Below are 13422 nucleotides of genomic sequence, written 5' to 3'. Positions count from 1 at the left end.
ATGTTTATTTTTTTTTCATTCTAACATTTTCTAATTCGTCCGTGTGTTAAACAGCTTGAAAACCTTTATAACAACACCAGGCCTACGTCCTAATGTCTCCAGTTAACCGTTCTTATTTCTAATTCTATAGACGTATTGGACGACCACATCTTGAATGTAGGCTATCAGTAAAATGTTCCTTTCTAATATGTGTGGCCTCTGGTGCGCTGGGCACGGTTTCCCGCCTGTGTGCGTCCAAACCGCGGCTAGATTCTCCCGCCTCCTGCCTCTCCCACCGCTGCCTCTCGTCTCCTCAGCTTTCAGCAGCAATTGCCTCACACTTTTCTGAATAGCAATCAAACCAAATGTTTTTCTTTTTAGATTTCTTAGAAGAGTCAATACTTTTCCTGCGTTCTTATCAACGTCGGAAGTCGGTCGATTTATTTTATGGAGGGTCATTCCCATGGCATGATAGATTATAAAAACGGCAGATCTGCGCAAAATTAGGTCATTTGACATTTGTGATCTCAAAAACGTGGTAAGTTGTTTTATATATTTATAGTTATTTATTTAGCCTATTTGCAGCGAAGGTAAGGATGTTTGATATCGTTTGATGCTGTTTAACGTTTTATTATTTAATTGGAAATCTGAGGGAAACAATGGCCGCGTAACGACGCAGACGTTATTTTTACAAATAAGCTATTTAATTTTAAATATGTGAAGATGAGTTGACTACAGGCCTATATTGACTATATTAGGGATTTTAGGGATCTTGACTTCATAGCCACGTTGACTAGCTTGAATATTGGGCTGACCTATTTATCTGCTCCTTATGTGCTTCACGCACCTGTAGTGTCTATTAAATGTGGTATTTTGGTTTTAATTTAACAAAAAACATAAAGAAATTGAATCATTGTATCAGAAAGACAGTTTGTGTGATCTTGCATTATTTTAACATAAGCAACAGAATTCAGGCCCATTTAGGCCCATTTATATATAATGTTAGAAGAAGTCTATCGCCTAGACCTGTTAAAACTATAGATATAGGCCTAGAAAGTAATTGATTAAAAAAATGTTTTTTTTAGGAAATGTGTTTGCAAGCTAATCCGTAGGTCTAGATCATGTGTAAGGTTAGATGATAAATGATGTTGCCACTTTCAGCATCAACTAGCCTTGAATAAAATGAATTGCTAAGCATCCTAATTAAAATTGTTATTTCTTACTGTTCCAACCGCAAAAGGTTTAAAAATGTAAAATAAAAGATGACATCGAAACGGTGCAGATTTATTAAAAGTAGCCAATACTATAAATATAGCCTACATATTTCCCAAAATGTAGAGGCCTACTCGATAGAAAGGCTATGTCTATCATTTAATTGGTATAAATTGTCGCACTATGGGCCTTCTGGATAACCATTTTAAATCACCACATCGTTATTATCGTTACGATTCAATTGGGATTCTTTATATGAAATGCCCCGTAGCAGTAAAATGTGTGTGTGTGTGTGTGTGTGTGTGTGTGTGTGTGTGTGTGTGTGTGTGTGTGTGTGTGTGTGTGTGTGCGTGCGTGCGTGCGTGCGTGCGTGCGTGCGTGCGTGCGTGCGTGCGTGCGTGCGTGCGTGCGTGCGTGCGTGCGTGTGTGTGTGTGTGTGTGTGTGTGTGTGTGTGTGTGTGTGTGTGTGTGTGTGTGCGTTTGTGTGCGTTGTCATGGGCGCAGTGACGGCAGGTGAACCAAAATACCACCGACAGCAGTCCTACCCTGTGGAACTTATAAGGCTACAGCCCCGTGTAGTCTGTTTACTGGATAACAAACGGAAGAGGCTTCTTTTAGTGTAGGATCACATGCGACGTTATCAGTGAGCTATGAGGAACGGACGCCCCAGCCTTACGCGTGGCTGGCTGCTAAGTGAAACCACTGGCTGATGTCCGGGTGGATTCTCAATTAGCAGCGCAGCGCGAGGGTTCCAGAGGCGGCAGCCACCGCGGGAATAGCGGGGATCTAATTGGCTCTCGCGCAGCTGCTCCAGAGTTCCAGAACCAATATGTGTGCGCACTTGCGTTTGCCTGCGCGCGCGCGTGTGTGTGTGTGTGTGTGTGTGTGTGTGTGTGTGTGTGTGTGTGTGTGTGTGTGTGTGTGTGTGTGTGTGTGTGTGTGTGTGTGTGTGTGTGTGTGTGTGTGTGTACGTGCGTTTGTGGACTCTGACATTGACCCATGGTAAAAAGGAAAGAGGGTCTTCAAGTTTTAACTGAATCGATCAACAAACAACCCCTATCAATAATCGATATGAACAGCGCTTCTTAAGATTAAAGGTTCAAATCGATCAAGAACAGAACAAAACACACATTTTGGTTACAGATTCCGAACCTATAACATTGGACATGGTGCGGACACAACATTGGGTGGAGGCTGATAAAGACATGATATAATTAATTGTAAAAAAGGCCTAATTATTAATATAATTTGTGTGTCGATATTCATGATATTTGCACCTCTCCTATAAATAGGCCAGCGCGCAACTTGCATCCTCGAGTCGTGAACTTTTGCCCCAGTTGCCGCTGCGCAGCGCAACGGTTACTAAGGAGATGCTGTGCGGAACACGGCCGAGTATTAAACAAACTTTGGACGCAACCTCCAACATGCTGCGAGCGTTCGTGGTGCAGTTCCCACACTGTTTTCAATGCTGTACATCTTATCATTTAAGCTGTCTGAGAAGTTGGTCACTTTGAGGAAACCAAACCAAACTTGTATCATCATACGCGGTAGGCTTGTCATTTGTTTTGGTGGTATATGTTTTTGTTGTTGCAGTTTTTACAATAAAGCCAATAATAACTTGTTTACACTACATGCATCGCATGATATGCCGAAATGCAAAGGCATAAAGTTCGAAAAACTGAAAAGTAATTTGCACGCGAATAGACATGTCTATGGTTATAGAGCTTGGAGAAAAATCATCTCAAAAGCGTGCGTCCACATCGGGCCTCAATTCGCCAACGGGACGTTCTTGAAACATTGAAATGTAATCGTTCCTCCCAGTGTAAAAGAAAGAGGCCTATGGGATATATGAAGCATCGGATGTAGTCGGCGAGGTGCAGAAAGGAATTGGATTATTTTTCGTTCGGTGCCACGAGCCGTCGTGCGTCTTCAGGGAGGAGAGGGTGACGATGTGGACGGGTCTGGGCACGCCAGCGCCCCCCAGACACCTCCGTCATATACACACTGATGCGATCACACCTGGATGGTGTGTGTGTGTGTGTGTGTGTGTGTGTGTGTGTGTGTGTGTGTGTGTGTGTGTGTGTGTGTGTATGTGTGTGTGTGTGTGTGTGTGTGTGTGTGTGTGTGTGTGTGTGTGTGTGTGTGTGTGTGTGTGTGTGTGTGTGTGTGTGTGTGTGCTTGTGTGTGTGTGGGGGGGGGGGGGGGGGGGGGGGGGGGGGAGTGCATGTCTGTGAGTTTGTTTGTTGTTTTTGTGACTGATTGTTTGACTTGTATGTATGATTAATCTTGCTGGTTAATTTAGGAGCATGATAACACATGCTCCTAATATGAGAGTATTACCTATTACACAAATGAGATTGAGGAGGATGGTGAAATCTACTTTCATATATGCTACTATTATAGGCAACTCTCTGCCGTGGATAGATAATGCAAAAATCAAATACATTTCACATTACTAATACCAATATATATATATATATTATAACGGAACAAAATGGCTGGTTTTATTGTAATACAGCTCTATGGAGATATATGAAATAAAGATAAATAATGTGTTGATCAATAGTAAGATTCAATGAAATTGATTCATTTCATAGTGTATCAGTTATTGTAACATTTGTTCACATTCACATCATGATATTTTTATTTCTTTATGTGCTTGTGTGTGTGTGTGCGTGCGTGCGTGCGTTTGTGCGTGCGTGCGTGCGTGCGTGCGTGCGTGCGTGTGTGTGTGTGTGTGTGTGTGTGTGTGTGTGTGTACAGAGTCATATACCCTTCCCTGGACATCCCATCATTAAAGATGTCCCAGGTCACGGCTGCGGAGGAGGGAGGCACCTTTGAGCACCTGTGGAGTTCCTTGTAAGTCCCATCTTCACACCATTATATTATCGTTCTGCGCTCTTGTCTCATCTAAACCCCAAGGCATTGCCAACGTCTGTTTGCATATTGGTAATGTTCTTAACAACATCTTGTGCTTTTAGTACAATGTATATTGTACAATATGAGTGTTTGTAATCCATAAAAGCCTTGCAACAAATCAATGAAGAGAAAGAACATATGTCAGAATATATATATCTTTTTTTATATTAGAATAAGACTCTTGCGAATTTTAAACAGCCATTGTATTAATCTCATCTCCTCTACAAAGAAGAGCTGTTGTTTTAAGTGCATCTTTTGGTAATTCCCCAAAAAGTCAGCTAGAGGTTTTTTTATAGCTCAGCTCAGCTGTTGCTGCTCACCAACACATAAACCAGAGGGACCTTATAGCTCAGTAGCTATAGCACCAGAGGTACCTTATAGCTCAGTAGCTTTAGCACCAGAGCTACCTTATAGCTCAGTAGCTTTAGCACCAGAGGTACCTTATAGCTCAGTAGCTTTAGCACCAGAGCTACCTTATAGCTCAGTAGCTTTAGCACCATAGGTACATTATAGCTCAGTAGCTATAGCACCAGAGGTACCTTATAGCTCAGTAGCTTTAGCACCAGAGCTACCTTATAGCTCAGTAGCTTTAGCACCATAGGTACATTATAGCTCAGTAGCTATAGCACCAGAGGTACCTTATAGCTCAGTAGCTTTAGCACCAGAGCTACCTCATGGCTCAGTAGCTACCAGAGGTACCTTATAGCTCAGTAGCTTTAGCACCAGAGCTACCTTATAGCTCAGTAGCTTTAGCACCAGAGGTACCTTATAGCTCAGTAGCTTTAGCACCAGAGCTACCTTATAGCTCAGTAGCTTTAGCACCAGAGCTACCTTATAGCTCAGTAGCTTTAGCACCAGAGGTACCTTATAGCTCAGTAGCTTTAGCACCAGAGCTACCTTATAGCTCAGTAGCTTTAGCACCATAGGTACATTATAGCTCAGTAGCTATAGCACCAGAGGTACCTTATAGCTCAGTAGCTTTAGCACCAGAGCTACCTTATAGCTCAGTAGCTTTAGCACCATAGGTACATTATAGCTCAGTAGCTATAGCACCAGAGGTACCTTATAGCTCAGTAGCTTTAGCACCAGAGCTACCTTATAGCTCAGTAGCTATAGCACCAGAGCTACCTTATAGCTCAGTAGCTATAGCACCAGAGGTAACTTATAGCTCAGTAGCTTTAGCACCATAGGTACATTATAGCGCAGGTGTTGCTGCTAACCAACATATGGCACCAGAGGTACCTTATAGCTCAGTAGCTATAGCACCAGAGGTAACTTATAGCTCAGTAGCTATAGCACCAGAGGTAACTTATAGCTCAGTAGCTATAGCACCAGAGGTAACTTATAGCTCAGTAGCTTTAGCACCATAGGTACATTATAGCTCAGTAGCTTTAGCACTATAGGTAGATTATAGCTCTGTAGCTACAGCACTATAGGTACATTATAGCTCTGTAGCTATAGCACTATAGGTACATTATAGCTCTGTAGCTACAGCACTATAGGTACATTATAGCTCTGTAGCTACAGCACTATAGGTACATTATAGCTCTGTAGCCACAGCACTATAGGTACATTATAGCTCTGTAGCTACAGCACTATAGGTACATTATAGCTCTATAGCTACAGCACTATAGGTACATTATAGCTCTGTAGCTATAGCACTATAGGTACATTATAGCTCTGTAGCTACAGCACTATAGGTACATTATAGCTCTATAGCTACAGCACTATAGGTACATTATAGCTCTGTAGCTACAGCACTATAGGTACATTATAGCTCTGTAGCTACAGCACTATAGGTACATTATAGCTCTGTAGCTATAGCACTATAGGTACATTATATATATATGTGTTGCTGCTAACCAACACATAGCACCAGAGCATCCCCTCATAGGACTCCAACCTACAACAACGACCATCCACCATAACACCACGGTCAGTCGCTCCCCTCTCTCCTCACGTGGGGCCGTTCCCTCTCCACCTGGGGGTCATGTCTCTCTCTGACATACTAGAGACGCGGCCACGCCCCGTCAGAGTGCTAACGCCCCCCGGGGTCTCTCCACAGGGAGCCTGACACCACCTACTATGAGATGCCCCCGGGGGGCCAGTCGGGGGAGCGGCCGGTGCCCTCCACCAGCACCCCGGGGGGGCACCGGGGGGCCACCGAGGTCTGCATGGACGTCTACCACATGAGGGACCTGGAGGACGGCGTCATGGTGGGTGCTGATCTGTATTCCTGCATCAATACATCAATACCAATACTTAGAACTGTATTGATACAGCAATACCAATACTGGATTGATACATCAATACCAATACTTAGAACTGTATTGATACATCAATACCAATACTTAGAACTGTATTGATACATCAATACCAATACATACATCTGTATTGATACATCGATACAGATATATGTATTGATATATGTATGTATGTGTTGGGCAGACCCAAAGCCCATGGACCGAAGAGTGTAGAGGGACAGGGCAGTGCGTGGTTTAAGAGAGGGGCTGATGACAGCTAGGACCACAGGACACCCGGGTCGCCGCAGTTCATACTGGGGCCAAAGAGCCACCGGGCCACCCTGTTGTACATTCTTAAGACATAATAGTTGGTCCTTGAATACGCTTTTATCCAAAGATTCCCCCCAAAAAATTTGATCCATGTTGGGCATGTAGGGGCAGCCTGCTCCAGAATGCCCAAAGGTAGACTGAGGACACTGGGGTTCGAACCCAGTTCACCTGGGAGTCAGACATCCTTATAGCCACGGCAGTATCCTCCCCCGAATCAATTCTGTGTGTGATTTTGGAAGTGTACTAGTTGAGGACGCAGTTTACATAAGTGCGACATGTTTAAGATCTTCCTGCCATTCGAGTCTCTACCTTACCTGAGGTGGGAAATGAATGAGAGCACCAGGGCAAATCTATTTTATTGACTGTTTGCCTGTGTCTGCCCGTCAAGCCTCCAGACATCCTGGGATGAATTCCCGAGCTTTGCCTCTTTCCCACTGAGTTTTGGCAGTGTTGTGTTGCTAGTTTGAGCACTTATGGGTTAGTTGGAGCCATCAATCTATCCTCTTTAATTCTAACTGGGGCACAGTTGTCAGCCGATTGAATTCACACCCAAGAGTGACGTTTGTTTAAATGGTTTTGTTTAGTCCAAAAAAATTGTTTGAGTCTGATCCAGGGCTAAATGAGTTGCTTCTGGCACTGATTCAGAGTTCTACGTTATCGATTATCAGTAAAGATGATCAAGAATTGATGATCAGTTGCTTGCACTGAAGGGAAAATACTTTCTTGGGGTCATTTAGGCACAGCAAATATACACATACAACTAAAACATTTCCCACATTTGGAAATAATGCATCCAAATCTGTATTTATTGCTTGAAACAATCAAAAGTTACAAACAAACAAAGTTATCTGGATATTGGGGACAATCTCCAATAATGAGTTTACCTGCACCTAGTTTGACATCCAAGAGAGAAAACAGCCAATGAATAAGCAAACAAACAGGTCCACTCCTCCAGTTTTGCTTTTCCCTCCACTGAGCCAGAGAATCCCTCCATAGTTTCCCTCTCCTGCGTTACCCTTTCCCTCTCTTCTCCTGCCCCCGCCCCCTGGGGGCCAGGGGGAGGGGCCAAACACACCCTAATTAAACCCTATGTTCCATTTTAGAGCCATCTGTGGATATGGTGTGTGTTAGTGTGTGTGTGTGTGTGTGTGTGTGTGTGTGTGTGTGTGTGTGTGCGTGTGTGTGTGCGTGTGTGCGTGTGTGCGTGTGCGCGTGCGTGCTTGCGTGTGTGCGTGTGTGGGGGTCACTTTTGTGAGTGCGTTTGCACCTAGTTGCCAAAGTACAACAAAAGTAAGCATAACAGAGTTAACCCCCCCCCCGAAAAGAAAACACACAAATAAAAATAAAAAAAATACATAAACACAGACATGGTACACGTGGTATGCCCTGATTATTGGTAGGATGTAATCTATGGGTGGGCAGGCCCAGACTTGCCTGCATGGTTAATGAATAGTCATGGCAGTGTGACGACTGAGGTGTGGTGTCGCATGGAGGGGAGATGATGGAGGAGGAGGAGGAGGAGGAGGAGGAGGAGGAGGAGGCCCAATCAGTGAGATGCACAGGTGGACGACTGGCTGCGAGGAAAGCCCTGTCCCCTAGAAGCTCAGCATCATGTCCCCCAGTATCCCCCAGCTCTCAGTCAGAGGGGAGTAGGGCAGAGTAGAGTAGAGCATTGTTTACGCTCGCCTCTCGTCCCCATCGCTGCCGTCCTCAGGAGAGGCTGCCCCTGGTTGGATCAGCGACGTCGCGGTGAGCCTTCATGGCATTGGCGCCGGTGCCCCCGGTGTAGCGGTGCTATGGTTGCTCCTGGGCCTGCTCATGGTTCACTGTTTATCGTTGACCGCAGATAGGTCAAGGATACACACTCAGCATCCTGAACATGCTCTGTGTCGGGGAGCACTCTCAGCGGTGTGGCACGGTAAGGTACACCAGAGCGGCTGGTTTGTTGTTGTTGTTGTTGTTGTGGTTGAGGATATTGTTGTTGTTGTTGTTTGTGACTGTTGGGAGGATTTTGGCCAATTCACGTTATTTCGTCAAGTTTGAGATAACACAATCAGGGAGCTGATTTGTTTTTGTGCTGATAGCTGACTGGGGTGTTTAGGTTATTTGTTCAGGCTAGATTGTTCAGGCTGAGTGACCTCCGTTAAATGATGGGTTGAGACTTAGCCAATAAGGTTCATGTGCTGACCACTCTAGTGTATATTTGTCCATCCTCAATTTGTTTGAGTGGTGACTGGAACTTTGTTTACATTGGTAAAAATAATGGTTATGTTACATTCATTATAGATTTATTGATGGAGTTATGTAGGATTTAGAATAAAATAAAATTACAAGTCATTGTTTTTACAGAATAGTCAGAAGTTGTAAGGTCACTAAAAGTCAAAGTCAATGTCAAAGATCTAGATGCAGTTTGCGAGCGCTGCCTACCAGGGGGCAGCCTCTCTACACACTGCTACACACACAACCCATCCTGGTCCGCAACCACTCTGAGCATTGTTAACTGTTCTCTTGACATGAATAGTTCCTTGAAATAGTTAAAGTATTACCGTGTTCAGTGGTCTGATGACCATTACTGCGGGGACTTTAGCTCCTGATATAGTTTATGGCTTCTGTATGGGTAGTGTTTCAGCGCTTCTGTGTACAAGGCCCTTGACGGCATATATAGCAGTGGTGAACACAGCTCAATGGCGGAGTAATATTCTTATCCATGTCTTCAGCTCTTTTGTGTTTCCTCCACATTGACACACAAGGCTGAGGCTGTGAGGCTGGCTTATACCCGGACATGAAAGGATAAACAGAAAAACTTTTTCAGCCTTCAAAGACAAACTTTGAGTGACAGCCGACAAGATGGCTGCCCATAGGGCACGTTGGATATGGCCGGCACAGGAAGTGTAAACGCTTGAATATGCTCGCTCACACACACGCACGCACACAGGCACACGCACACACACACACACACACGCACACACACTGGCACACACACATATACGTTGAGAACGTATCCAAACTTAAGTGCACACATACCTAAACTTGAAGTGACGGTTTCAGTCTGTTTCAACTTGTTGCTCAGAAAATCAAGGTGGTACAACGAAGCACACCTGCGTGTGTGTGTGTGTGTGTGTGTGTGTGTGTGTGTGTGTGTGTGTGTGTGTGTGTGTGTGTGTGTGTGTGTGTGTGTCTGTGTGTGTGTGTGTGTGTGTGTGTCTGTGTGTGTGTGTGTGTGTGTGTGTGTGTGTGTGTGTGTGTGTGTGTGTGTGTGTGTGTGTCTGTGTGTGTGTGTGTGTGTGTGTGTGTGTGTGTGTGTGTGTGTGTGTGTGTGTGTGTGTGTGTGTGTGTGTGTGTGTGTGTGTGTGTGTGTGCGTGTGTTGGGGTGTAAATGTTTTTCGACAGTTGATAGCAGCACCTGGGCTTAGTGTGTATGTGGGAACCCCCTCCTGACAATACCTGCTGAAGTAGGGACCACTGATCTGAAAGGTCCGACACTAAGAGGGAGACAGGAGCCTTTGTGTGCGCTAATCTCCATGACAACGAGATCAAAGCGCAGGTATTTATTTCCATATACTTCAGAGAGTGGTATGCCCATCTATCTTCTGCCTCCATGCCAACGGCTTCACTTGGTTGGCGTGATTGGCTGACGTCCTTTAAATGAACGCCATGGGGAACACAGCGAGTGGATTAGGAACTCCACAGGTAACAAAAAAGTTTCATGATAACAAAATAATATATATATTTTTTTTTTATGAAATATTTAAAAGTATAAATCAATATACTTGGATGAAAGGACATGCGTATACAGACTTTAATCTTAAAGCTGATTTCCCGAATATAAACAACCTATAGCATTAATCGTTCTGCATTCCTGGCTAGTATTCAGCGCGACTAATGTGTTTACATGAACGACAATTCCATTGACACAAGTCACGGAAGAACCTGTTGTGTCTGCAGAGTGAATCTTACGTACAGCTTGACGTGTGTGTGAACCAACCTTGAGGCAGTTGTGAATGAAGGTACCCTGACTTAAACAGTTCAATGTCTACCCCCTCTGCCAGGTCTGCCGCTCACCGATGGGGAAGCCACATGTATGGTGGATGATTTCAACATGAGGGTAGATTCTGTGTTTACCACTTTAGCTTTAATGTTTATGTTTTTGCCCATTGATTGCCCAAATTGATTGTCTGGGAATGACAGTAATCTTATAATGTCTTCTTGTAAACTTCTGATAAACAGACAGAAAATAGGTTTGGTTGTTTGATTGATCCTATCAAGATGAAGGAAATAATACAATTACAGTAGCCTACTTCCATGGTATAGTTATGTAATAGAATGTCCTCCTACTAGGTTACTATATAACCTTTTAAAGTAACCAGTTCTACTGTAATTTACATCATTAAATGGGTTCACCATTGAAATCCAAACCCAGTGTTTACCTTGATATTTACCCAGTATTTGTTAAATGTATTTATTTAGTCTCTTTCACACTGAGAAAAGAGCATAGTACTAGCTAAAGTTTAAAAAAATGATATGTAAAGTAAAAAAAGGTCAATTATCACTTAAAAAGCATGAAATGACCCCAACGTTAGTTCAACATGGCCTTTCTGAACCTCTCATCAAACAGCTCCTAGTCCTTGTCCTATCTGACAGCCATCCAAGGCATGTCCTGCCTCCGTGTACACACCACAAGCGATTCCCTCGTTGACCCTTGAACTCTGTCTCTGAGGTTCATTTATGAGACCTGCCTCTCTCGTGTTCTCGCTCTCTCTCTCTCTCGTCTCTCTCTCTCTCTCTCTCTCTCTCTCTCTCTCTCTCTCTCTCTACATCTCTCTCTCTCTCTCTCTCTCTCTCTCTCTCTCTCTCTCTCTCTCTCTCTCTCTCTCTCTCTCTCTCTCTCTCTCTCTCTCTCTCTCTCTCTCTCTCTCTCTCTCTCTCTCTCTCTCTCTCTCTCTCTCGCCCCCTCAGGGCTTGTGAGACGAGACAGTGTATACCTACGGCCAGGCCTTCGCAAGGTGTCAGGAGCATGTGTGTACATGTGTCCCAGCGTTGCCGTCTATGTCCGGGCATGCCATAATTAGAGCAACCATAGCATTTTTCATCCCTTTTTTTGGGGGGGGGGTTCCATCATCCTCACTTCTTATACTCACTCTGGCTCCGTCCCTCCTGCCTCTCTGCTCTCTGCACTCTCTCTCTCTGGGTTTCTAGGCGGATGTGTGTGGGATGCCATGTGGTAGCGTGTGGTACAGTTTCGTAGTGAGGGACTCTGCTTACTAGGTGGTGATCCATCTCTCCTTGAGGAGGTTGTGCGGGGACATTACGACGACGAGTGCTTCTACTGTTACTACTGCTACTACAACTTACACTACTACTACTGCTACTCCTTCTACTGCTACTGCTAGTGCTACTGAGGCTCGAGACATATGAGCGCCTCCAATGGATTGTACTACGTGAAGAAGAAGGTAACTTTATTAGGTTTTAGTACTCAGGATTTCTGGTTGGTGCGTGTGTAAGTGGAGTTGGTGTGAGGGTTTGGGTGTGTGTATGTGTGTGTACTGGTGCCTTCACGGTTTTGCTAACAACCGTGTTAGTTCATTTAATGAATGTCTGTACCTGTAAAAGTCATGATCATCTCCACGAGTTAGTGGTGAGTGATGGATGTACTGGTTTGACTCCAGGTGTGTGTTCAGAGCTGTGTCTATTTCTGGTAACGGTACCTGGGGCAGCTGCCGTTGTTATGGTCGCAACTTTTATGAACGACTACTGAGTTACGTCTTTTCTGAAAAGGATTTGTGTGTGTTTGCGTACGTGTAAGCATGGGTTTAACATATTGAACAATACATTCATCATGAATGTCTCTAAAATATTGAAGTAGGGATTCTGTGTGTGTGTGTCAGTGTATTTGTGTTGAGGCCATAATGTATGAATATTGACAACTTTGCCACCACACACAGACACACACACACACACGCACATGCACACACATACATATGCACACTCAGACACACACCGCAGAGTTAAATCTCCCTCTGCTGGAACACAGTGCGGACCAGAGGGGCATGACAGGCAATTAGGCAGACACATGTTAAAACCACTGCTTTACAACTCTGGGCCCGTGGGGGATCAGATACACACTCTTAGTCTCCAACACACGCACGCACACACAAACACATGCACACACACACACACACACATACACACACACACACACACACACACACACACACACACACACACACACACACACACACACACGCACATGCACATGTGCATCATATGTTGTCTTAGCGCTGGACATCTGTTTTCTGTTTTTACTGTGCGTCAAAATGTACACAATAGTCTGCATCCACACATTCGTCACCATGACACACACACACACACACACACACACACACACACACCACACACACACACACACACACCAAACACATACACACACACACACTCATTAACTGACTCACATGCACACAAACACCTTCCCACAACCACAACCCCCTTGCACCCCCTCCCTCCTTTCTTTAAATGTAACTCGACCTCCCCCCCCCCCCCCCATCCAGACTTAACACCTTTACCTGTATCCTCCCTCCCCTCCCTCCTCCACCTCCCTCCCTCTCCCTCCACCTCCCTCCTCCTCCCCTCCACCTCCCTCGCCCTGCAGTCCCAGTACAACCTGCTGAGCAGCAGCATGGAGAGCCCTGGCAGCCGCGCCGCCTCCACCAGCCCCTACGGCTCGGAGAACGCCTCGTCGTCC

General features: G+C 44.8%; 1 protein-coding gene and 1 long non-coding RNA gene across 2 annotated transcripts in view; both read left to right on the top strand.

The window, feature by feature from the left end:
* Nucleotides 1–153: 153 nt before the first annotated feature.
* LOC132457304 (uncharacterized) lies at nucleotides 154–6320 on the top strand. Its single transcript, XR_009525600.1, has 3 exons — nucleotides 154–517; nucleotides 3955–4050; nucleotides 6176–6320. It is a non-coding gene; the product is annotated as an uncharacterized LOC132457304 (long non-coding RNA).
* A 5406-nt stretch (nucleotides 6321–11726) lies between these two features.
* tp73 (tumor protein p73) overlaps nucleotides 11727–13422 on the top strand; it is a 20725-nt gene continuing 19029 nt past the window's right edge. The window contains exons 1-2 of the mRNA XM_060060029.1: nucleotides 11727–12133; nucleotides 13330–13418. Of these exons, the coding sequence (XP_059916012.1) occupies nucleotides 12095–12133; nucleotides 13330–13418 (128 nt within the window). The 5' untranslated portion in view covers nucleotides 11727–12094. The remainder of the gene's footprint in view (nucleotides 12134–13329; nucleotides 13419–13422) is intronic.

Source organism: Gadus macrocephalus, chromosome 1, assembly GCF_031168955.1.
Source record: "Gadus macrocephalus chromosome 1, ASM3116895v1".
In the NCBI taxonomy this organism is placed as follows: domain Eukaryota; kingdom Metazoa; phylum Chordata; class Actinopteri; order Gadiformes; family Gadidae; genus Gadus; species Gadus macrocephalus.
Note: the sequence above shows the minus strand (reverse complement) of the source record. Positions and strands in the feature narration are given on the sequence as shown.